The 25,756-nt window shown below is 40.8% G+C and overlaps 2 protein-coding genes across 22 annotated transcripts; both read right to left on the minus strand.

Moving 5' to 3' along the window:
• Window positions 1–1,058: 1,058 nt before the first annotated feature.
• Window positions 1,059–15,257, minus strand: TMEM50B (transmembrane protein 50B). 18 transcript variants are annotated; one of them, XM_068912833.1, is made up of 10 exons: window positions 15,140–15,164; window positions 13,476–13,544; window positions 13,127–13,364; window positions 9,461–10,154; window positions 8,864–9,039; window positions 8,137–8,249; window positions 6,926–6,993; window positions 5,765–5,857; window positions 4,891–4,948; window positions 1,059–2,459 (listed from the first exon to the last, which is right to left on the minus strand). In XM_068912833.1, exons 5-10 carry the CDS (start codon window positions 8,960–8,962, stop codon window positions 2,414–2,416), a joined length of 477 nt encoding a protein of 158 aa, XP_068768934.1. In that variant the 5' UTR covers window positions 8,963–9,039; window positions 9,461–10,154; window positions 13,127–13,364; window positions 13,476–13,544; window positions 15,140–15,164; the 3' UTR covers window positions 1,059–2,413. The 18 variants fall into 18 exon arrangements, with proteins under 18 accessions (XP_068768934.1, XP_068768980.1, XP_068768955.1 ...); XM_068912879.1 differs by lacking the exons at window positions 13,127–13,364; window positions 13,476–13,544 and having other exon boundaries at window positions 1,059–1,811; window positions 2,366–2,459; window positions 9,461–9,572; XM_068912854.1 differs by lacking the exon at window positions 9,461–10,154.
• Window positions 15,258–15,528: 271 nt separating this feature from the next.
• DNAJC28 (DnaJ heat shock protein family (Hsp40) member C28) lies at window positions 15,529–24,353 on the minus strand. Of its 4 annotated transcripts, XM_068912658.1 has the most exons (4): window positions 24,260–24,353; window positions 20,911–22,024; window positions 17,585–17,859; window positions 15,529–17,439 (listed from the first exon to the last, which is right to left on the minus strand). In XM_068912658.1, the coding sequence occupies exons 2-3, from the start codon at window positions 21,969–21,971 to the stop codon at window positions 17,781–17,783; spliced, it is 1,140 nt and encodes a 379-aa protein (XP_068768759.1). In that variant the 5' UTR covers window positions 21,972–22,024; window positions 24,260–24,353; the 3' UTR covers window positions 15,529–17,439; window positions 17,585–17,780. The 4 variants fall into 4 exon arrangements, with proteins under 4 accessions (XP_068768759.1, XP_068768770.1, XP_068768777.1 ...); XM_068912669.1 differs by lacking the exons at window positions 15,529–17,439; window positions 17,585–17,859 and having other exon boundaries at window positions 20,635–22,024; window positions 24,197–24,285; XM_068912676.1 differs by lacking the exons at window positions 15,529–17,439; window positions 17,585–17,859; window positions 24,260–24,353 and adding an exon at window positions 23,762–23,930 and having other exon boundaries at window positions 20,635–22,024.
• Between the last annotated feature and the right edge of the window lie 1,403 nt (window positions 24,354–25,756).

Genomic DNA, 25,756 nt, shown 5'->3' on the forward strand with positions numbered 1-25,756 from the left:
CACACACTTTGCAGAATAAGGCCGCCCTACTAAGTAAAAATATAGTAGACTTCTGTTAAGGATGTTTATATTTAATATTTCCTACAGTTAAATAAAAAGGCCAACGTTTAAAAAAAAAAAATCTTCTATTAACAGTAATTCAGAGGTTATCTCCACAACTGCCAACTGTAGGAGGTCAAAGTGTATCTAAAGTGAGCGACCCTATCCATCTTGGACTGTGCTGGAACTACTGATGGTCTAAAAGCGAATCTAGGGACATTCTGAATAAAACCTGCATGGCTGTTGCAATATGCCTGTTTGGAGCTTAGGGTCCTGCAAAAGCCACATCCTAAAAGTTGTGCCTTTTCTCCTCTTAGCTGCCATATGGAGAGCAAGCAAAACCATACCAATTCCCTAAAACTAGAGGAGATGGTCAAGAAATATTCAGAAGAAAGAAAATGCAGATAACCTCATAAAGGAGCTCCTTCCCTGCAGGTGTTCTTAAGAAAACTGTTTTAAGTGGGGACTTTCATTAAAGCACACAAAAAGCATTCCTCCAGTGTTAAACACTTAGCTCTGCTTGTGCTATTTGAGCATCTGTAAAATACTGTAGATGTAAAATACTACAGATGGGACTAGTTCTAGGCTATGCTTGTTTTTCACTTAGCAAAAAAGCCAACGTGTACATTCACAAGCTTGTTACCAAAAACTGATAGGCTTGAAAACAAAAACAATTTTGTTTAATTGTTAGCTGGTGTAAGACTTGCTTAAAGGCCAGTATTACTTGAGCTATTAAACAGAATACTGTTATCTTGTGATGTTTACACACTATTTTGAGAACATAAGATAAAGTTTATTGCCGTTTTCTGGAATTACAGCCAAACAGACAACTTATGTACAGCGCTATGATTAACACCAGTGAATATATCATAACTCACTGCAGGACAGTGAAATCAGGATAGAAGTTAGTCTAGCCAGTAGCACAATTTCAGCTGCAGTATTTGCTTCATATTCTGTCCACTGGAAAGATTCCCACAAGGGAGCAATTAGATGACTAACAGTATACAGTAACACGCACATTAGTTACATTCTTAAGTTTAATACCATTTGATCAGCTATCTTGATACATTGAAAGTTATAAAAGCTTTTAGACACAAGGTAGATTTAAAAGCTTTAGGAACATGTAAAACTCAAGATAAGGAAGTCACCAACAGCAACATGTATATACAAGATCAGTCCAAAGCCATAAAACACTGATGTTCTCCCTTTCTGTATACTCCAGCTAGAACAAATTGGATTTCAGTAATGGAAACATTCCCATAAAGTGCCCATCAAATTTAGGAAATAAATAAATCTTAACTGGGGCAAGTGGCAGTCCTAAAACTAAAATTATTTCAAGATACTCAATAAGATCATTAGCTTTTTAGAAGTACTACAGCAATGAATACATTTCTATTATATCCCCACTTGAAATGCTTACCATTTCTATTTAAAAGGTAATAGGTAGCAGGATAATCATTCATTTAATCAGCAAAAAAGCTTTCCTTGAAGGAAATCTATGCTGGCATAATATTAACGATGTTAGTCTAACTCTCATTTGTTCTTTACATTCCTTAAGTATGACTAGCATCCGTTTCAGGGTTTTTTACTTTAATAATAGTAAATACACTAAATGCTTATTAGTGTCTCTTACACTGAACAGTATGAGAGTAATTCTACAAGGGCCATGCTGCTACCAAATTTCATTTGTGCTACAGCAGTCAGGAGTCGAGAACAGTCTGATTTGCCATGCAGAATCTGCTTAATACAGGGCCTTGTCTAAAAATTCATCACTGTTTACAAAAAAAAAAAAAAAAAAAAAGAAAAAAGAAATTGCTACTTTAGATTTTTCTGAGCAGTTACATACAATTCTTGAAATCAACTTTTATTTCATACAATAGAATTTACCCTCATTAAATACAGGCTTTACTGGGCCACTTCCATGAGCTCTTTACTACTTCAAGTATACAACTAGCCCTTGTTGTTTACCCTTGCAAAATCAGCTACAGCTCACCAATGCGTGCAAGTAATAAACACCTTTACAGAGTACAGGCATTATCTTGTTAATTCATTTGTAGTTCCACTGAAGTCTCTCTCACATGTCAAGATTTGGAAGATCAAGTCTTAAGGGTTGATAGAAAGCCATGTGTTTGAAGGAATAAGCCTGAAGATTTCAAAAAGAAAGCCTGACTTTCCCTTTTTAAGATATATACAGTCATATGTACATATTCACAAAACTTTCCTATGAAAAGAGGGAGCTTCTTACAGAAACTGTAATTTGTCTCAGTTCAGTTCATATGATTTAGAAAGCAAATGAGAACAAATAAATGTAAATGTATCTACATACAGAATACAACATAGCCGCTATGGAATAGACAATGCTGTACTTGATCTCTCATCCCCATAATTCCTCTGTTCTTCCAAACTTGTAGATCAGAGTACTAAAGAAAAAAAAAAAAATCAGGCCATACAGAAGGTGCAAAAGGTCACTTTAATAGGAACATTATAACCTTATACTGTCTACAGCACAAATCAATGTCCATCCAGGAACCTTAACTTTTAGTCAAGTCGTTACCTTTTTTTTTTTTTTTTTTTCATTTATATTTCATTTACCATCCATTTCTGAAAGTATGAGATATAGTTGAAGCAACTGCTCAACTAAAAAATACCCAGTCTTGCAGTAAAAGCAGCTGCCCTCCTAAAGGAAAATAAAAGTAACAAATTCTAATATTTAAGAGATTCTAGGACTGATCTGTGGAGTTACAGAGCAGCAGGTCTCATCCTGGGATATGGCAATCAGTTGAACACAATGCATCATGCTAGGATATAATGTAAGCAGTGAAATTTGTATGAGGAAACCAGAAAGAATATTGATCCTGTGGTGGATAAGGGAGATACAAATTACAATTTGATTTCCAAAATGCCTTTGATAAGGTTGGAGGCAGTTAAATATTTTCATAGATCAAAAAAAAAAAAAAAAAACGTCCAGGGAACAAAACCAAGCATGATTTCCTTATCTTTCTTTATACTTTTTTTGATTATTTTGTTCTTATAACCAACAAACCAGTGGTAAAGGAGGACACAGCCACACTAAATCGTAAGAGAATGAATAGGCAGAGAAATGAGAAATATTGACACTGAGAACAACAATAATGAAGTGGTAAGTAAAACAAGTTAGACACTCGGGCAATTCACTAGAGAGGAGAACTATTAATAGAGCATGTTACATTAAGTAGAAAACTTGTGGAGTAACAACCAGGACTGAAGCACAAGTACTGTAGGACATGCACCGTTTAAGGAATACAGGTATTGCGAACAGCATTGATGGAACAGAATCTGATTCAATCAAAAAAAAAAAAAGTTTTTGATAAAGACATTGAGAAAGGCATTGTTAAGTGACCAAGGTCTGGCCCAGGGAAAGCGAGTCTACAGCAATGGATGGAAATCTCAAATGTTACTGCTTAAAGGAAATGGCAAGATAAAAACAAAATAAATATGGCTTTTTAAAAAAATAAAGTAATTTGTCTCATAGTTCATACCTAGAAAACAAACTCAGAAAGCCAAATAAGAACAAACAAACCTAAAATATCTATGTACAGAGTAAATCAGAAGATAAGGAACTGACACTTGCAAAAACAAAAAGCAGCTTCAGAAATAAGTTAATCAAACTACTGAAGCTAGACTGAACATTTCAGGTGGGATGAAACTATTCTCAAAACCCTACTTCCATTGACACCCCATTTCAATCAAGCGCAAGACTATAGAACAAATGTAGCAACTGCAATTTGCTGCAAGATCATATTATTTTCCAAACAAGGAAACACATGGGAGCCAGCCTATCCAGATCACTACAAAGTGTTTGATGTGGTACTAGAAGGAAAACTGTTAGCCCAGTGATTTAAGTGGATATGGAACTTGCAAAAGAGGAGGTTATGCAAACTTTTTGCTAATGCAATTGATTCTATTTAACGCTTTCACTTGTTTTCTATTCATCTAATAATATTCACAGATAACACATTATAGAATGTATTATACATATAAAAGAGTTAGTATAGCTATAGATAATTTCGAAGTGTCTTACAAGACACTGGATGACATTAAGTGAAGTAACAGAAATGGATTTAACTTCAATACCGTAAAACACCATCATGTTCTGAAAAGAAAATTTCATGACTCCTCATAACTGAAAGCTCATCCAGTAGAAACGAGTCTAGGCACCAATCATCAGAAAAATCAAGCCATTGTTAGAAAATAGTCAGGAAAAAGTCAGTAGGATCTATCACCTTCCGCTTCCAGGATGCACAGCAATGTACTTGCAGTAGAGATGAGAGCATTATTGCCAGTATCCTAAACACTGATAATATCTCACTTGGAATACTGCCTACACCCTTGGTCATCCACATTCTAGAGCTGTAAATTCAATGGGATCAGAAAGAGCTGCGCAAACAGGAACATGAGGGGAAGGAAGAGCCTCTCTCAGGATGAGAAGGGGTAAGTGAAGGATTGTTTGTAAGCACTGGAGCAAACACCGTTGAAAAAAGCAGTAGAGTATAAAAAGTAGTTTTTAAGAAACAGTTTGATTAGTTTACAAATAATATCACATCAGTTCTCCGTACAGTATCGGTTCACTCAGTGACCCAAGAAGCACCTCTGTCTTACGTGCCATTCTCCTCACGTAGGAAAGCTCAGTGTGGGTAACACTGAAATTCCAGGGAGTCCTACACTGAAAAGAGCAAGCTCCACATCGTATAAAGTCAAGTACGGTGTCAGCCTCTGGCTTTTGAAACTTATTTTCTAGGGGTACCTACGTGCACGGAAACATGTAAGTGTAATGCTCATTTGGAAAGAGGGAAATTTACCCAGACAACTTACCTGAAAAATATCAACGCATTTTGGAAAAACACTGCTAATCCAGGGTAAACGTTAGTGTCTGTAAAGTAAATAACAGAGGAAATACTAAGTTATTTTGTATTGTAAAGTATATTTAAAATATTATTCATATTATCACTCTCATAGTCTCACTGGCTACAAAACTAGATGGCATTGCTCTGACAAGAACAGACCACATTTCCATTCTTCTGGGTCCTCTGCCTCCCAGCTTACAACAAAAATATTTTTCTACATGTGAAAATAAATCTCAAAATCAAAACACAGTTCATAATATTTTAAAATCATTTTAAACATCCGTGAAGTCTTTCTGAATTTCATTTAAATATTTGTGGTTATTTAAAAAAAAAAAAGGGGGGGGGGCAAATTTCAGGTTACACAGAGTTTCACAACTTGGCAGTAATTCCTGAAATACAGTCATGGTTAGCTACCCATGTGTTTGAAGGGTTTTTTTTTTTCCATATATAAAAAATATTACAAATATATTAGAGATATAGATATACATATAAATAATATACACATATAAATGTATTTGTATATAGTTAGATAGAAATAAACAGATAGATATAAAATCCATACTTGGATTGTTTGAAGCAGTTCATACTGGTGGTTCCTCACTCTCACTTCAACCCCCTTAAGCATCACTCACTAAAATCCATACAGTAAGGAACGGGAACGGCCCACTAGATGTTCAGATCCACTTGTAAAGCAAAAATCAAAAAAGAACCCCTAGACAAGCTGCCATGTCACAGGACAGATATGAAATTGGAGAAGAGTCCTTTGCATCTGATTTGATGACCATTCCAGAACAGCAGCAAAACTCATCCCTTTGCTAAAACTAATCAAGAAGGAAACTTACTCTGTGTAACATACGCTCCAAAAAGAATCCACATTGAAGCAATAAGTGAACCAAACATCAACATAAAGCCAATAAAGAGCCAGACACGAGCACCTGCAGGAAATATTAAAACTACTGAGAACCAGGTAGTATATTATCCATAATAGCAGATCATCCAGGGTACTCTATTACAATGCAATGTTAACTCCCTGAAGGTCCAAAGGGAAAGGATTAAAGCCTGTATCGAGGACAAGATATACCAAATTTTGCCTCCTTTAATACAACAGGTAGTAGTTGGATTCCCCATATTATAGGGAGCAAACACAATTCCCAGATACTTCCACTCATCTTCAGTGAATACTATCGCACAAGCCCTAACTTCCATCATTTAACACAACCTGAAGTGGACTAATTACAAGGGACTCTGCCAAAACTACATCATTTCTGAGGTAAGGACGGAGTTTCAACAGGGCACAAAATCCAAACCCTTCCTGGGTTTACTTCAGAAAGATATTTTCAGATGGGTGATATCCACCATAGCCAGACATTACCCCCCGGAAAAGCAAGATGACGACATTGAAAATAACCAACCTGCTTACTCATGAGAAAGGAAAAACATTTCTATGTAAAGGTTCTCTCCATACAGATTTATGAATGAAGTGTACAACAGCATCATAAGCTAGCTCAGAATCAGTAAATCGCACCAGATTTGCAGAAGGGCATTCTGCAAATAGTATGAAAAAAGATGCTGGGATCCCCATGGGGAAATAATAGTGAGGGAATTACAAATGAAAGTGGAGAGAGGACAACAGGTCCACAGACACCATACAATGGGTGACATACAAAAAAAACAGCATTTATTTCAGAATATATCACAGAAAAGATTCAAAGGATTTCAGCTCCATAGCTTACCACAAGGTAGAAATTTATTTCTCTCATCAGCTATACAGACAAGCTGAGGAAAGTTTTGGTATTCAAGCTATACAGAAGTCTAGTTTTCCTAAGTGCAACTTTTTAATGAATTCGGACCTTATCTCCAAGTGTTAAATTGTGCAGAAGTTAACTTCATAGAAATTCTCTCCTACTCCTTAGCTTCTGATTATCATTTATTTAACCAGCACTTAAAAAAAAATTAATAATCAATCTTTCAAGTCAGCATGATTTTAAAGTGAGTTAATTTACCTGTCCTTCCTAAACATCCGTCACTGTAGCTGTCTCCTCTCACCTGTGCATTTGATACAGCATTTATCCTAGTAATAAAAAAAGTGTATACACTTCAAGTTATTAGAAAATCAATTCAAAGTTATAAGTAAAAAGCTAGCATTTTTTAAGATGCAATAAATTCTGGGAAAATTACTTAGCAAATCATTCCTGTATAGCCACGTATTATTACACATCCCTTAACAGAAGGAGTCCAAACGGATTTCAAATAAGTCCCCACATCCGCGCAGAAGTTTCACTTAAATGTTTAGATTAACAGATCTGTAAGCTGAGAGATCTGAACTGCCTTTTTTAGTGGCTGAAATATTCCCGGTCATTTTTTGACCATCTGTTTAAGTTCTTAAAACATCTAAAGCCACTTTACAGAACAGTAACAGCCAGTAACAGAGTGCTGTTTTGATTATGATACAAGCTACTTTTTGATGCCTGTCCTTCACAGTCAGCACTATAGATATTAAAGTGTCACATGCTCTGTAAGGAGAGACAATATGTTTTCCTAAAACAAGTTATGTAGCCGTGAAAAAAACAGCAGCTTTCAGGCAGCAAGCATTAAGAAGGCCTCGTGTATCCAAAAGCATCCCTTTTTCCCCCTCCAATGTCATGTGATTTAATCAAAGCTATTACTTCTCCTTAAAGCTTGTCACATTTACATTTTTCAATTATAATAAAAACTGTAATACTACTACTTCTACCATTTGAAGAGGTTTGGGCCAGAGAAACAGTTTGCAGAAATTATTTACGAACAGGGACAAATGCAATCTAATGTTTTTATATTCAGGTAAGCGACTGGGCAGCGTTACACAATTTTTGGTTCAAGAACTGGCATACTTCTTATAAAAGGCCACTTGCATAAAGGAAAGTCTGCTTTCTTACATTCAGTCAAAGCAAGTAGGAAAAGTAATTTACCTTAAATAGACAGAAGAGGATAGGGGAAGAAGGAACAGTGAATGAACAAACTACTATTAGAAACAAAGGCCACAGATATCAAAAAACAAACACACACACACACCCCTTTACACTGTCATACAAAAAGGTACCACAAAATTAGTTACAAGTAATTTATAACAAAGCAATTCAAATTTTTATCATATAACATATCACTTAGTAAAAACTGTGTTTAATAGGATACTTTTTTTTTTTCTAAATAAATAAGTCTTCTTATATACACTTACATGAAAAAAGCTAGTGTTGAAAACACCCCACAGGTATGGAATGCATGGTTCATTTGTTCTGGCTTTGGGTAAACTACTGCAGCATCTATCATTATCCACCAACCTGTGAAAAACTAGAAATAAAATTAAACCAGTATTAGAAGGCTGGAGGGGTACAGAGACAGACAGCCAAAACACGGCAAGTGCTCATGTGTAACACTAGTTTAACAAGTATAAACTATTTTAGACAGCTATGAGCTTCAGGTCAGGCTTTAAACCTTTTTGGTGTGCAAGTTCTGTGATAACATTAGCTTGAATAAACTTTAATATTGATGTTTTCAAAGTAGTATTTAATTTTAATAGAAAATGTGATAAATTCCCAAATATCAAAAAATGGCTAAATTCCTTGCTGCTTCAAGAACAAGAATCCAGATTCTAAACATACACAAGATACAAACTATGTAAAATATGAATGCTATAATATATCTAATTATTCCAAAAATCCACTAAGTTTTTCACTCTTTTTTTAAAGAAAAGACAGCATAACTGGAACACTGAACAAAATGCAGATTCGTGCGACTTATAAAAAAGCTGGCTAGCAAGTACACAGAAAAAAACTCAAGAAATACACTAGATTGAGGGGCAATTAAAAGCAAAACTTCATGACATTTTAAATAAAGAGCTGCAATGTCTGACATACTTCCAAATTTGTCAACACAGTTATAATCCACCTTCTCTCAAGACTCACCAATACACCTGCGACTACTGATGCAACCGCATTTCTTCTTTCACTCCAGTCAACACACTCACATTCTGGCCATCGGAAGTTGTCCAAGAATCCTGCCATTTCCTTAAAGACTAGAGTACCTTCCTTATTCTGTACTCATATATGAAATTTTCCATTAACAGCTGTGTCCTAAGTATCTGAAACATAGCCAAACATTTATTTAATACAAAGAAGTAAAATTTTGACATTTGACAAACTGTCATGAGCAGTCTTTAAAGTGTGTTTTTACATAACTGAACAGCTCATTATAGATTCTATGGATTCTATATTGAGCTATATTTAATTTTGTAAAACAAAAACAAACAAACAGAACTTTACTAACAGAATTGCAAAGTAGATTGAGCACAGAACCCAAAAAACTAAGGATTACATATAAAGCATCATTCTGAAACCAAAGAGAAATGAAATAGAACGTACTGTTTGTTCAAATGCATAGAGACCCAAAATCAAAAGCAAGTAAAAACGTACAAGTAAACAAGTAAATATTTCAAACTACATTCTACCCTCAAACCATAACCCTCTCTCTAGCATTAGCCACTAAGAAAGTAATATACATACAGTGGGACTTCATGCACACAGCAGAACTTGTGTCTGTGAGCCAGGCGAAGGAATTTTGGATAAGATGCCTGTATTTCCACTCTCCAAATAAGACAGATAATATAGTGCCCTTCTAACACACAGAAAAAGCAATCAACTCAGTGAATCAATTAATAATAAGAGTAGAAAACACCTTGCTTCACAGTCAGAGAATCAGTCACACAGAACTTTAAATACAGGCAGACAAAATCACAGAATCGTTTAGGTTGGAAGGGACCTCTGGAGATCATCCAGTCCAACCTCCCCGCTCAAGCAGGGACCTCTAGAGCATATTGCCCAGGATCGCGTCCAGATGGGTTTTGAATATCTCCAGCGAAGGAGACTCCACTACCTCTCTGGGCAACCTGTTCCAATGCTCTGTCACCCTCACAGGGAAGAAGTTTTTTCTCAGGTTTAGGTGGAACTTCCTGTGGTTCAGTTTCTGCCCGTTGCCTCTTGTCCTGTCGCTGGGCACCACGGAGAAGAGGCTGGCCTCATCCTCTTGACACTCCCCCTTCAGATACTTATACATGTTGATGAGATCGCCTCTCAATCTTCTCTTCTCCAGACTGAACAGGCCCAGCTCTTGCAGTCTTTCTTCACAGGAGAGGTGCTCCAGTCCTCTAATCATCTTTGTAGCCCTCCGCTGGACTCTCTCCAGTAGTGCCATGTCTCTCTCATAATCAAAGTTAAATATGAAAGTTATAAAGTGACTACTTTGACACAGTTCTCAAACACTTTGGTGAGATGCTAATAGCTATAAAAGATTCTGTGCTACATCTATTCTCAGGCTGTAACATGGCTTGCCTATATAGGTTAAGTGTCAGAAGTTAGACTATTTATGGTTTTTTTTGTTAGCAGTGACTCATAGCCATTTTTACTGCCCTTCAATTTTGGTTCAGTATTGTCAATGTCTGTATTTTCCTAACCTGCCATAAATAATTTGCAGATACGCATTAAATGCTAAGAAAATACAAAATGTCCATTATGATTATGTTACAGGAAAGACTGGTGTAAAACATCTTCTGGTTAACAACAGTATTTTAAAGTCCATGGTAAGAGGTCAAAAGAAAAACATAACAAATGCAGTGTTTATTTACACTATGAATAATGCCCACTTCTTATGAACAAGATAAAACAATTTGTGCTCCTGGGTCTAGTACCAGAAATCCATCCATAGTTATAATGCTATCTTAAGGCACTAAAAGCAATCGATTCAAAAATTATTTCACTTCTTTCAAATATCTGGACTCAACTATGGAGTTAATTTCATAGTTATATTTTTAGCTAGCCATTTTCAGAGTTTCCTGTTCTTTCTAGAACTTTTCACACAAAGTTGCAGTACTTCCTTATCAAAGGTCTTATGACTGCTCCTACCACACTTCCTTCTTTTCCACTCTTAAAACAGCTCCACGTGAACTTTATCTGTTATCCTTCAGCTTCAGAAGGCACCGCCGCTCTTCCTCAACCTACAGTAACCCCTTTCTTCCCCTCCCAGCTTCCCTGACCCATACTGGAACGCAGCTCACGAATCTCATTGCTGTCTTCTCCATAGACTACAGGATTCTCATCCCATGCTACCCTGTGGCTAGCAACAGATAGGAGTAAAAACACAAACAGGCTGCACTGTTTTTCCCCACAAAACACAATGGAGGTCATGTCAAATCTACCAGTCATCTCCTTGTGCGCAAATACACTTTCAGGCATCCTCAGAGTGAAAATCAATCACCAAAACTATATTTTTCCTCTGGATTTTTTTCCCATAATGAACTATTTAAAAAGCATTAATATATCTAAACAACAATTCCTCCTTCAAGCATAATGTAAAATTAGGTGGTAACTCAGAAAACAGGTCAAGATAAGACACTGGATAAAATGATTTCAAACAACAACAGAAATCGTTTTCCATCCTCTACTTTAAGAATTGTCTGTAAAATTTTCAGATGACTTCAAGAATGAAAACTTTTTACTCCTATAAAAATGTTCCAGTTCAAAAGGCCAATGTGAAATGCAAAAATTCTCTACCTTCTGTGATTTAAAGGGCCTATACAGGTCATGTTGCCACATCTTCATGGCACTCTTAATATAAATAAGCCAACTTCCAAACCAAAAACTGACTAGTGTTTATCCTAGTAAAACCCTTTCAACTATGCAAAGTCCATAACAATAAGCATTATAGATAATCATACACAGCACAAAACCTGCCTTAATCATTAAGCATTTTTTAAACCTTAACTGACAAATCAAGAGATGTTTTGCTAACCTTAGAAATGAGACAAAACCTTTCTCAGCCCTTCAGTTAACTGTCTCAGATAACAAATGCAGCTTTCACAACTGCACTGATGACAAATGGCTGAAGCTAGGGAAACTAATGCAAACTTGATGAACTTTTTATACCTAAGACAGGACCACCCTCTGGAAAAGCTTTTTTTTTTTTTTTTTTTAAATCATGAACTGTATTTTTGGTGCCCAATACAGGCTCTAGAACTTGCATTTTCCTTTAGCCTCATCTTTATGCTCAGAAGAGAAGCATCCTGTATAAAGTGAATAGATCAGATAACACTATCTGCTGGCAACTATCTACAACAAGAATGTGTAATTGACAACACAATTTTCCTGTTTTACTGGAGCAACATGACAAACACAGAGAAACAAGGTATAGAGAAGTTGCAAGAGAACACAGACATACAGTCTAGAATTACCTCTACATGAGCCTAATGCTAGAAACTAGCTTTGATTTCACAAAGGAAGCTCAAACTTGCATGCCATCTCTAGCACTCAGATTAGCAGTAAAACTAGCAGAGGAGCTAATTCCACTGCACTTTTTCTAATGTGATCTGAATATTTACTGGTGCCATCCAGAATTCTGCAGAGGAGCATTTCATAAAAGAATTTAAACAGAGCCCCATCTAACATTCAAAAAAAAAAAAAAAAACTCACTACTTATATAGCTCCATATACGCATAGACTTCATACATACGCAACTAAAAAGTAGTGATACACCACCTCTCCCCATCCCGTTATTCAATGCACCCATGTTCTATGGCCAACATATTGGCATTCCTCTCTTTGTGACAGAATGATGCCACCTCTGATCTAATGCACGCCTAATTGAGGGCACCCATATATAGAGGACACGACAAATAAGGGCTACGGAGTTCTCAGAAAAAAGAATGGCAGGAAGCAGACTGCAGCATGCTAGAACAATTCACCAGCCTTAAGGCCAACCATCTACTTTCCCATGCCTTAAGGTGCCTTCAGTTAAAAGGGAAGAAAAGAACCAATCAGATTTACTGGGAGCACTGACAGTATAGATCCAACCCAAATGCAACAGGTTACCCACTCTCTCACAATTTGCTAAACAGACAGTTAGCTATTACACTGTACTGTGTTTCCAATGCTCCATATGTGTACACTTCTCAACAGCACAAGCAAAGAAGGAAGAAAATAATAAGCTATATTTCATCTGTAAAGGGCTAGTGACACTGTGAAGGTGAGTCTCCATCAAGACCACAACAGCAAGGCCATGCATTATTCTCACATGGGTTTATGCGAACACACACATAGGTTTTAGCTCAAATATATTCTACTATACAGACAGAAAACTCTAACAGAGATTTATAGATGCTTGCATTTGGGCTTTCTTACTTGAATAAAGGTGGAAGACTCGCTCTCCTCATTTAAAACTTTTACTGGAATCCACATACTCCACAGTAAGAAAACAGGTGGAAAAGCCTTGCATTAGCTGTCCTTCAATGTCCTTCCTACAGTCTGTCTCCTTCCCTGTTCCAAGGGCAGACAAACTCTCCCATAGTTCCCAGGAAGCATTTTGCACTCATGTCCAGTAAAGGGAAACATAAGAACACTGGCAAAAACAAACTGGTGACTTAAGAAATAGAAAGGAGAGTTAGACTCATTGCAAGAATAATACTCGGTAGAAAATAGCACCCAGGCTAAAACAACTAGCAGATATTCAGATGAATGAATGAAAACATACCACACAAGAGTTGGAGGTCAAAATTCTCATCTGAAAATCAGCTTCCCAACCTCAAATGAATCGATTCCACTTGAACAAAATATTAAAGCAGTCATGAGAAAATGCAAGAAGTATGCACAAAGAAAACCATCTTACGCTGATGCAAGGGCCATGAGATACTACTAGATTAACAAAGAACTAGTCCTCCTATTTCCAGAGGAGGAAGGAAAAGACAGGAGGCAGGGAATAAATCATGAAGGAAACCAAATTCCCTTCCTTCCTCAAAGAGGGAAGCACCTTGCACAACCAATTTTAGAATGTTTTACTTTTCCCATATGCATGTACCATGAAAAAATATTTGGCATAGTAACCGTGAAGACTCATATGTGAACAAAAGTATTTCTTATCAAGTCCTTTCTATTTTTTTTCAAGATCTATAGACCACTCACTTATTTCAATAACTGTATGCAGTTTCACTTTCATTTTCCCCATACACTGTATCACAGTACTCTATTGTCTAGTTTACAAGTATTACAGAACGAAGGAAGAAGGAAAGCAACTTTTACATTACCACTTACAAAATTAAGGCTGTGTAGCAAAATTATTAAACAAGTAATCTCCTTACAAGGGTCTGAGAGTGATGCTCAGCCCTAGAGCTATGTGATTGCCCTTTATAGCAAGCGTTCTTCAAGAGAGCTATCAAACTTTGAGGACTTTGGAGAGGCAGAAAAAGATGAATTCTGCAATTATTCACGGGCCTATCTTTGCTCATGAAAGTACACTGTGTGCATCAGTAGTTCTTTGACGGGCTCAAGCCATGACAAGGCAATATGAGGCTGAATCCCAAAACTGCAGAGTCCAGACTGAAGTTATTACACCGAGGGCAGCATTACTTCGAAAAATAATAACAACAAAAAAGCTCATCCACGGACCTCAAACTTTCTACTCAATGTTCCTGCTTCCTTTCGCAGATGCAGGCAACAGAAATCAGAGAAAGATCTGCCCGCAGCCTTGCCGCACAGCAGCTCGCAGAGCCGGGCCCTGCTGCCCCCCCAGCCACTCCGGACTTGCCACCGTGGAGGCCGCGCTATAGCAAAAGGTCAAGGCCCCAGGGGTAGAGGGGATGGGGGGGGAAATAGGGAAGGACAGAGAACTCCTTCCCTCAGGACAGAGCCTGAGGAGCACAGAGGACCCCTCCGCGCCCGCCCTCCCCCGCCGGCGGCTGCTCAGGCCTGCCGGACAGGCGCTGCCCGCTCGGGCGCCCGGCCGGGGCTGGCGAGGCCGGACGCAGGGGGAAGGTAAGAGCGGCTCATCCCGGCAGCAGAAGTGGCCGCGCAGGTCGGTGCCGTCCCCCCCTCCCCAGCTCTGCGAGGAAGGGCAGTACCCGGCGCCGAGGAGAAACGGCGACGCAGCAGCCCGGCGGGAGGGGGCGCGGAGCCGACCCTCGGCCCTGGGCAGGGCCGTTGGCCCCTCGGCCGTTGGCGGAGGGAGGGAGGGAGGAGCGGGCGCGCGCTGCCGCTGGACCGAAGTGTTCCGCGGTACCTGCGGAGCGTGTGGGGGAGGGGAGGGGATAGAGGGGAGGGGGTCCCGCCAACGGCCGCCTCCCCCAGCCCTGGCGCGCGAGCGGCATCCCGCCCCCGCCGCCCCTCTGGCCCCGCACACGCGAGGAGAGCGGCCGTACGCACCCCCCGTCCAGGGCGACACTCTTCCGCCAGGCGGAGGGGGCGGGCGGCCAGCGACACAGCGGCGAGCGACGTAGGCGCCCGCCAATCGCCAGCTAGCGCGGCGCGGCGCGTCAGCGGAGGCGGGGCGGGGAGGGAGCGGCGGGGTTGGGCGGCGCCGAAGCCCACGCGGGCGAGCCGAGCGGCCAGAGCACCAACGGCAGGAGGGGGCCGCGCAAGCCCCGCCTCTTTCCTTCTGGGTGGGGGAGGCCGAGGAGCGCGCGGAGCAGGCGCGGGGCGGGGCCCTGCTCGCTCCCTGCTCCGTGGCCGTGCTCCCCCGGGCCCTAGAGCCTCCCGCCCCAGACCCCCCCCCCTCCCCCCGCCCCCCGCCACTACCCTCCCCGTCTTCCAGTGTAAGGGTCTGCATTTATTTACTTCATTTAAACTACTAATAGCAGCGATCTCGGTATCCAAACCTAGCCCTAGCGCGTCTCAACGTACCACGTTAGCAACTCACAACTATGTCCCCAAATGCTCACGACCCATGTTGTTATATGCACGCTATCCCTTGCTTCTTCACACTGACCCATGACTAAAATACAGCACACTAACATTTTTCTGTCTTCTCAAACAGCGCCCATATTTAAATGCATATACTTTACCATAAACTGCTTTTGTACCTGTCCAGTTTAAAACATCGCACAATTCTGGTTTCCTTTCCAGCATTCAAATTACTTCTTTCTGATTGCATCACATTTCCCAGCTGGATTCACCACGAGCCAGTGCTAACTGCATCATCTGATGGGCTAATTAATACTAATAGCTTGTTGATGCTTGTGGTCTTTATTATATTCTTGTTTACCGAATGCAATCAGCAAGCAGAGGTACAGGAAGCATCGGCACTGAGTCAGGAGGGAGCTCCACCTTGCTGCACTCACCCCACTTCTCAGAAGGACTACGCTTTTTCCCACACCTGAACCGGCTTAGGAGGGCTCAGCCTATTTCTTCACATTTGTGTTACACAACGCATGTGTTAACAGCAAGACGTCTGCTTGTGTGCCACGCAAGCATGTGAATGTGCACAAAACAGACTGATGGACAGTATCACCCCAAACTTTTTCCATCAGCTAATTCCCTCCATACTTGCTGTGTGCAGGATTCAATTCTCCTTTTCTTGCTTTCTGGTCTGTTTCTTCCCAGAGCACTGGAAAGGGGGCTACGCCAGCACCAAAGGTAGCTTAAGGAAGAACCATCTCCTCCTAAAATACACTGTTGCCTATTACAAAGATTAATGTCAAAATTGTGGAGGTACAAAGGCAAAACATTACTGTTGAATTAATTTCAGTACTGAAGTTAGTTAGGAAAGTGACACGTCTTGAAAACTCACATTCAGATAAAAGAGCAAGTACAGATTCAATCTGAAAAGGGAGAAGTAGAAATGAAAGAGAGGAACAGGATAAAAAAAAATGAAGAAGACAACTCAAGGATATTACTCAAGAACAAAGAACAGGAATACGGGGAACTAAACATAGAAACAAGCACTGTGATGGGTACCTGTAAAGACGCAAACAAAACGTCAAGAGAATAATCAGTTTCTCATTACAAGACGGTTCAGCTCGGACCCTATGAAATCCCACCCAAACGTGAAAGCTGTACTCAAAACCATTGAATTTCAGCTCATCTCCTTTTTTCCTTTTGTTAAACACACTTACCATGTTGTGTTATACCATGCTTACCATCCAGCTTCTTTCTATGACCATGACATTCTTGGATAGATCATCCCCCATACCCATTCGGAAGTCTAATAAATCTATAGGATCTACTGAAACCATTATTTCAGCACGTCCTGCATCTTAACACAGTCCCACAGTCAGCCAGTTCTACCAGGTCAGGAACTGAGTCATGGTTTTCCTTTGCAGAAGCTTCTCCTTTCTCACTTTTTCCAGTTCAGAGAAGAGACTATCCAGTGCACAGAGGATCCACAGAAATGGTAGCTTCTTACTCAGGCTCAGCACCACAGCATAAAGAAAAAGGTCCTGATGTTAGCAAGACTTTTGCTTCACTGTTCATTGGAAAGCATCATACGCTTTTTTGATAGAGTTTAGAGAGTGGGCGTGTACAAAACTATCCCTATTAATACTTTTGCTATCATCTCTCACTCACATCCAGAAGCACTGCATGCCATTTGCTTCCCCCCTAATATTCTCTCTTCTTTCCAGGGCCCTTACTATCTCACACAGAGAGCATGTTTCTGTCCTCGCATCAGCATCAGACTATCTCAGCTTTGGCGAGGTAAGCATCTCCCAGATGTGTGGTTCCTGCACCTGGGAAAACACAACCACAAGGAAAGCAATTTCAAGGGAGACATCACACGCACCCTACTCCCTCTGTGTTGGCAGCTTCTTCCACTAAGAATAAAAACTTCCTTTTTTCGCCCCTTACAGTATGCCCTGCTCTTGCTTCTCCTACCTTTTATTCCTTCTTCTCAGAGTGTTCTCTGCAACTCAGTACACAATCTGAAATCCATTATTGCTCCAGAATAATCAGGTACTCATCAGGCCTCAAACTTTACAGCGTACGTAGGAAATCCTCAGTTTATAGGTCTGCCTGAGATTTTCTGCCAGACAGCCTACAGCTGTATGTTTTTGGCTTTTGTTGTATAGCACTAACATATACAAACATAGAGCTTGCTAACAGTGCTTGAAAGATCCATAGAGTGCTGGGCAAGAAATAGATTCCTCGTTCTGGAAAAAAAAAAAAAAAAAAGATACCTCAATTACAGTATTCTAACAACAAATACAAATAATGTTCTGTCTTCATATTAAGATGTCATCTAGGTGAGCCTTCCAAGGTAATTTCATCAACACATAGGGAGTTTTGGGAATAAGCAAACGTATTTGTACTCGGACTCAGCAGTGATTTCATCATTTTCTCTGGAGGTCAACAATAGAGAACTGTTATCAAATCCAAATTAAGAAACCAGTGTCAGACAGAAAAATAACTTCTGAAGGCCATCTTCTCTTTATAATTTTATAATTGTTATAATTCACCTGCAGTACTTGATATCACAGGTTCTAGAAGTCCTGACTATATACTGCTTTTAAGATTTTGTAGATTCAGAGCAACAGCAAATTAGATCAACCTCGCAAAAACATACTCCCCTACACACCTGAGGCAAGTAAAAATTCAAATTATATTTTCATCACTGTCATAGTAACTGTTGAAGAACTAGATTTCGCGCCATTTTGTGCCACTTTTTTGCGCACAATGATTTTATGTCATTTTTTCACAAAAACATGTAAGGGTGATTTAAAGTGATGGGAGTCAGCTCACATCTGCTCCATTTAAAACCACGTAGTTTTAAAAGGAACATAGTCAGCATGCTGACTCATCCATTATAGCCACATAAATATTTAGGCTGCTGAAACTTATTTCCATTCTGACCAAACATGGATTCCATCAAAGCTGGATTTATTGGCATCTAGTTTCCATTTAGTCTTGTGCAATGAATTCAATTTGCAAGGGGCTCACTTTAAATCTGCACTGAATTACTTGAAACAGCAATTCAGATTCAATTCCTGAAGACATTATTAGATTCAAAACCTAATCTTTTAAAGACTACTAAGCCAAATGACTTCCATAAAAGCATGCTTAATTTAAGGTTTTCACTAAAAGAAGGAACCTAGAGATGAGTCTAATTCAAATAAGCAGACGTTCTTACACACAGCCACTAAAAAAAGTGACCAGCTTGTGAGACCACAGCTTTCTGATATTACCTGGTGTAACACTGTGATCTCAATAAACCGTATTCATACCATACAGGGAAAAATACCAATTTCAAGAGATTAGTGAGTGCCCAGAAACGTGAGAGGACTGCCATGTAACCTGATTTTTCTTTCTGAATGTTTAGATCAGGGCTACGCATATGGCAGACTCTCATACAGATTCAGACCACACACATTTTGCTCCCACTTCACCACTACCATAGACTTAACTTCTCTGTCTGCAAGATATCCCTTATTTCTTATCATTTTCCCAAACTCTGCAAGCAGCTGTAGAGAGCTACTGAAGTGTGAAGAGTGCATTAATTACAGGCTGGCCCAACTGACCCGTGCACTGCTAGCAAACCACTGCCTGCTCATTCAACCTCAGTAGAAAGGAACTAAATAACCCTGATCTGGTCCTTTTAACTAATATTAGGGCATGCCAAAGCCCAAGCATCTCACTGGCATGACCTACTAGCAACAGATCAATCTGCATGCAATGCCATTCTTTTGCCATCTTAATTCCTACAAAAAGGCCCATTAAAGGAAGCTGAGATGAGTCCTACTTTCTGAAACGCACAAGGCAAGCATTTTGTCAGTTACATTTTTGCCTATCACAAGGCTTCACAGACCCATACAGTGTTTAGCAAGAAACAGATATTCCATCAGATTTCTCGAGTATATTTATACTCTGTAGCAAATGATACTTCATCTAATCAATTCCAGTAACAAATATAAATAATCTTCTGTCTGCATATTAAGACCTCACACTCTAAATGACCAAGAGCACAAAGACAAAAAGGAGCACATGCAGAGTTATCTGCCCAGAAAACAAATGCATTAACTCAGGCTCCGATGTTGCTGGAGCACCTGCCAAAGGATGATGGTTGTGATTATCATCTAGCTTCTATTTCTGAAACTCTGACAGCGGGAACTCCCCCTCAGTGGCATACCAGTGCCTGTGGGACCCCTTTTCACCAGTGGCAGGGCACCGCACAACTCCCACAGAGGCGAGACTCTGGCAGTTTGACTCCAAGGCACGAGTGATGAAGGGGGTCCATGCAGCGACACCTTTTCAAAGGTGAAGGTCTCCAGCAAAATCAGACTGGCTGGGGGAGCAGGCAGGTTAATAAGGGTAAAGAAAACTTTGGCACCAAGGAGACTTTCTCACTCTCCCTCTGCCAAGCCAATGCCCAGAAACTTTATTAGTACAGCAACATTTCACCATATATTCTTTAAAACCGATACTATAAAATATTCAAATGGTACAGTGAATCGCTTCTGAAAATTAATATCCTCCCTTCCTCTTTCACCTCCTCAAAAAACATGTGACTAGGTTACAGCTTTGGCCAGTCTTCCTTATTTGCTAGAATGCTTTCTGAGACCAGCGTGCATGTTAAAGGTCAGATCCAAAAATACACTTGAGTAGAATTTACACAGTCCAAATCGACATCCAGACTTTCCTCCCTTCACTCCCTTTTAATTTAGCCTTGAAGAGATTAGTATGTGTAATTTTTAAAAATGCATGAAACCTGGCAACCTTTTACCAGCTGTGAGCATTTAAATAAGGGATGAAGTTGTCAAACAAATGGCACAGCAAGACTTCTGTTCCCACTTTGTCCTTAACATGTTTTGGTTATGCCTCAGTTTCCCAATATGAGAAGAAGGAATAACAGTACTGTAAAAGTGGTTATACTCAACGGTACAAAAGTGAAGCACTGATTTTGATCTAAATAAAAGCTAAATAACCCGAAAGACTGTAACTGAGAGAATTTATTTGCTCCTTAATGTATGCACAGAGAAATCCATTAAGCACCTGCAAATTCACATTCGCCAACCCAACTCCTTTTAACTGTTGTTAACAACAGACAGGTGGATTTTATATTTTCAGTATGCCTGAAATTTCTCATTCTAATGCTACATATTTTAGTAATAAAGTGCATTCAAAATAGTGACAAGACAGATGGATTAATATTATCTTATTTCAACATAAGATTTAACCACTTAAATAAAGAAGACTTCAACCCAAACCTTTTAACATTTTCCTGTTCAATTTCCTTTGTGTCTGCATTAGAAGCCTCTCTGTTTTCCATCAAAGCTTCGTAAGTCTTTTCCGCTCGTACAATTTCTTTGTCTGCATTAAAGTGCACCATTTGCCTGCTCAGAATAGGAACAACTAAATTGAAGTTGTCAACTCTCTTGTTTAATTTCCTGATATCTTCTATAAATTGCTCACAAATACGGTCCCATTGCTTCTGTCTATACGGCGTCATTGGCTCTCCAAGCTTATTCCTAGAGGCCACTACACTCTTTCTTAATTGCTCTATTGTTTCTCGTATTTCTTTCTGCATCACAATCCATTCTGGCTGATATCCATTGTCTATCAGAATTCTGTTCAGGTTGTGAGTCATAGGATCAATATGCGGACAATCTGAAAATTTCTGCAATGGCTTTCCTTTACCACTAAGGTTGTCAAAGTCTCCTTTAGCCATCGATTCCTGGATGAGGTCCTCAACCAACCGTTCAATTGCTTGTGTTATTTTCACCTTTTTGCTCTGTCTCACATCTTTGGCTTTCATTAGGTCAGTCACAGCACACTGGCCTTCAAGTTTCTGCTTCCGGTATTCCAACACTTGCTCAGCAGCACGGTCTACTCGAAATTGCATGTATTGCCTTTCTCTTTGGCTTGGCATCCCAAAACCAACACCTTCAAAACTCAAGTAGTGCCTATGCTGTAGTGCTTTTGATTTGAACTGGTCTTCCTCTTCATCCTCATTTGATTTCTTTTTGCTTGCCACATCACTGAGCACAACTCTGTACGCTTCTTCCACTTTCATAAATGCTTCAGAATCAGCTGTGACGGAACCGCTGTCTGGATGATATTTTTTGGCAAGATTTCGGTATGAATTTCTGATATCGTCAAGGGAACATCCTTCCTGAAGCTCAAGAATTTTGTAAGAGTCCTTCACGTCACTTTTAGGTTTGTAACCTGATAACAGTCTATTGCCATGAATACAGCGAAATAGTTTCAGGTGTCTTGGAATCATTGCTTGATGCAACACTAAATGATGCCCCATCTTCTTAGTCAACATGGCACAAAGCTACTTTACATTTCTTCAGATACAGCTACATACTTAATAATGACCTATAAACACATTACCAAAAATGTGTTAAATACGCTTTTTAAAAGAACTCATATGATTCATTAGTCTTACCTTGTTGCATTCTTTCAGTTAAACAAAATCCCTACAAAACATTCAGAACAACATAAAAATGCTCTTTTCTTTTAGAGACTAATGCCGAGTCCTGCATTTCTTATTACTTACATGCTCTATAGTATCCAGGTAGTAATATTACAAGGTAAATGAAAATTAATTCACAACATAGCTTTCTCCAGGCATAGCAACAGCAGCATATGTTCGTTCTGCACTGAGAACTTTTCAGAAGGACAAAGCTTTATTCCCTTTCTTCAAGCCCAGTATAAATAGGAAGCATACTTTACGTTGAGCGGTAACTCTGCAGGAATAAGTCTCTCCCCTTTCCTCCACACAACTACATTCAGCCATCAACCGAATTTTCTAACCACAAATATGAGTGACTTAAGATCTGCAACACTGTGCATTCTTAAAGGATTTCATTAAAGCAGCCCTTCGGTATTTTGTAGTAGTGACTAAAGTAGCATTCAGATGATCAGGTTTTTTTTACATAAATTACTCTTTCCCAGCTCATATATCCTAGCAGCCAATCTCCTTTATTTGTGTTAGGTAAGGTAATAAATCTGGAACTCAGAAGAGATCAATAGCAGACAGTATCTCATTCTGTCAGGAATATGAATGCTTCTGAATGATTTTGGGAAACAGCAAAAAGAACATCTTTAGCAAAAAGCCATGTAAGAAATAAGCCTTCACATAAAAATCAGCTAGAAAGATACAGAGAATTTCTCTTTATTAATGAAAATTGTAAAAAATGCCATATAAACTGTGCTGAAAAAAAGTCTCCTTTTTCAGGTTTTGTCGACTTCCTTTCCAAACAGAAAATCAGACTAAATCAAGGTTAACTCAGGTCAAAGGAATTAATAGCTTCTATGTTCTGCATACAGCAAATTGCCTTTCTGCACTAACCCTTCTGAAAAGGGAAGGGAAAGTGAGGCACTTGGGATTGGATAAAAGACTGGATCTATCCTGAATGCTTTTAATAGGTTTTGATCCAGGTAAGGGATCAAACCATCAGCTTGCACTTATTCTGAGAGATGTTATTTCCATAATATGCTGCGTTAATTTGTAATATAGTGATTTATCTCCTTTTAGATCATAGACAAAGATAACAAGTATAGTTCCATACAGCCATAAAACTCATATATACTACTTAAATGAAAAAAAATCAATGCATACCCTCCCGAAATTCGGTACATTTATAAGAGACAGACTTTCTCATACCTCTGTAGATTTAATACATTTATGCTTAAAAAATTTCAAAATTTAAATGACTCTTGGTTTCAAGGGCTGCTATCAAGTAAAGCTACTCAGATACAAATAAGCCTTTAAAATCTGAGCAGAATTTGTTTATGTTTCAGAATGTATCTATTAAAAAGAAAAGCAAGTATAATCCATAACTTTTAACTTAGGATGTATATGTAAAAATAAGACTGCAAAACAGCATGCATGCTGCTCAATGTACACTATTCAGGCAAAACAGCATCTTTTGTGCCGTTATACTCCCTCTACGAGGGCTACACTAAAACCGCACAGCCCAACTGGCGCTGACTTTGGCATCAACCCCGTAGCGTACATCAGAGGGGAGGCGACGTTTCCCGGAAGGAGGGTTTTGCAAGAACACTATTCCGTCCTCTTCACGGGGAAGGTCGCCAGCTTACACAACGGACCTCAGAGGGCTCAGCTCGTCGCCCGCTTCACACCACCGAAGGCAGGGGGCATTTGTAGCCGGCGCCAATTTCTGCAGGGCTGCGGGAGGCGAGGCCGAGGCGCCGCCAAGGGCACAGCACGGAGCTACCCTCACACACGGACAGAGGGCGACAGCGCTGCCCCCCCCCCAACCCCAACCGCAGCCCCGCCCTCCGCCCCCGCGGCTCCGCGCGCGCCCCGCTGACGTCAGAGCCCCAACGGCGCCCCCCAACCGCCAGCGGGACGGGCTGCGGGGGCGGCCGCTCGGCGACAGCGCCCCGCCGTCGCCAAGCAGAGGGGCACAGAGAGGGGGTTAACAGCACGTTAGGAACCAGGCACTCGGCGCCCTCCCCCCTCCTCCTCCTCAAAAGCTGTTATGTAGGGCGGTGGGGGAGGCCGGAAGCGGGTCACCCTACAGGAAGAGGCGCTCTTTCCACTCCCCTCCCCGCCGCCGTCGTGCGCTGCAGCCCTCTCCTCACCTGGCCGCGCGGCTGCCGCCCGCCCCTCCCCCTCTGCCACAACGACGCATGCGTCAGGGGGCGGGGCGAGCTCGCAGCGACCGTCAGCAATGCAGCAGAACGGGGGAGGGGCAACGCCCTTCGCTCGGGGCCGTCTCCCAGCAGGCGGCAGCCCCCGCGCCCCGGCCTGGCCAGCAGAGGGAGTGCGAGGGCTGCGCGCGCCTCCGCTTCCCGCGTGACGCCCCGAAGCGGGGGAGGAGAGGGGGAAGGAAGAGGATTGCGAAATCCGGGAGGCGGGGAGCGCCGACAGCGCGCATGCGCTCCTGGCTGTGGCGGGAGCGCTGGTTGGCGCATGCGTGATGCGGCGGGGGGCGGGCCGGTTGTGCCCTGCCCTGCCCTGCCCTGCCCTGCCCTGCCCTGCCTTGCCTTGCCTTGAGCAGCCGTTAGGGGCGCGAGGTCCGCTAACGGCTACGGCCGGCGGCGCGTGGGAGGCTCAGCTTTTATAGGCTTTTATATACACTTATATATGTAGAACATAACCCCTTTTTAGCCCTCCCTCTCCTGAACTAATTCCGTGTTAGTGCCCCCGCTTGCTCGACTTGTGAAACAAATGGGTAATAGAGGCTGTGCTGACAAGTACTTGCCCTTAGCAGCATTCTTCTTTTTGCCCATAAGATGCTTTTCAAAATGCTGTGAGCACGTCTGAGCGGTCCTGCTAGCGCGGCAGTAAGTGGCACTGGCAGCCTGGCATACGGTGTGCTCCTCTGACATACTCTGTGGTACTGCCCCTTGGTAGTGGAGCTGCCTGCCATCACTGAGGGCAAATAACTTTGGGGGATTTTCTCCTGCGGTCCCTGCTCCCGGTATCGGCTGGCTACGGGGGATGCTGATCTTCAGCAAAAGAAACCCCTAACCAAGCAACGGTTTACATCCTAATGCCCGGAAGGGGTGGCCCAGGCTTGCATACTAAAGGCCCAGGAGACAGAAGCCGAGTAATGACTTCTTCCCTCCCTCGGCACTGGGGCGTATTATTTAAAAAATGGGGGGGAAAATGCTGCTATTATTAATGGTATTTGATGGGGTACGGCTGAGCATGTTGCATATCCAGCCAGTGAAATGGCAAGTGCTGAAGTCTGAAAGGAAGCAACAAACATGCAGGGTAGTCGGCTTCATTTTAAAATTTACATTATACCCTGGTTGCGTCTTCTAATACAACCTTGCCAGGATGCTGTCCTGGTGAATAAATAGTACTAAAATACATTGTTTTAGATTTTTTTTCCCCTAATGTTCATTATATAAAAATTGTAGGAAAACATGTACTTTGTGTTTACTTTCTGTGAAAGAGTCAGATTTCGATATAGAAGTTTCCGTGTATTTTGTCTTTCTCTGCTGCATACCCACTTCTTCACCTAAGAAAATTATTTGACCAAATAATTGCAATGCAGAGTGAACAGCTGGAATGAATTCAAGTTTGGATTGTCTTCTTGTGACCTGTCATATGGGAAAGAGACATTTCAG

The sequence above is a fragment of the Struthio camelus genome, chromosome 1 (genome assembly GCF_040807025.1).
Source record: "Struthio camelus isolate bStrCam1 chromosome 1, bStrCam1.hap1, whole genome shotgun sequence".
NCBI classification, from domain to species: Eukaryota; Metazoa; Chordata; class Aves; order Struthioniformes; family Struthionidae; genus Struthio; species Struthio camelus.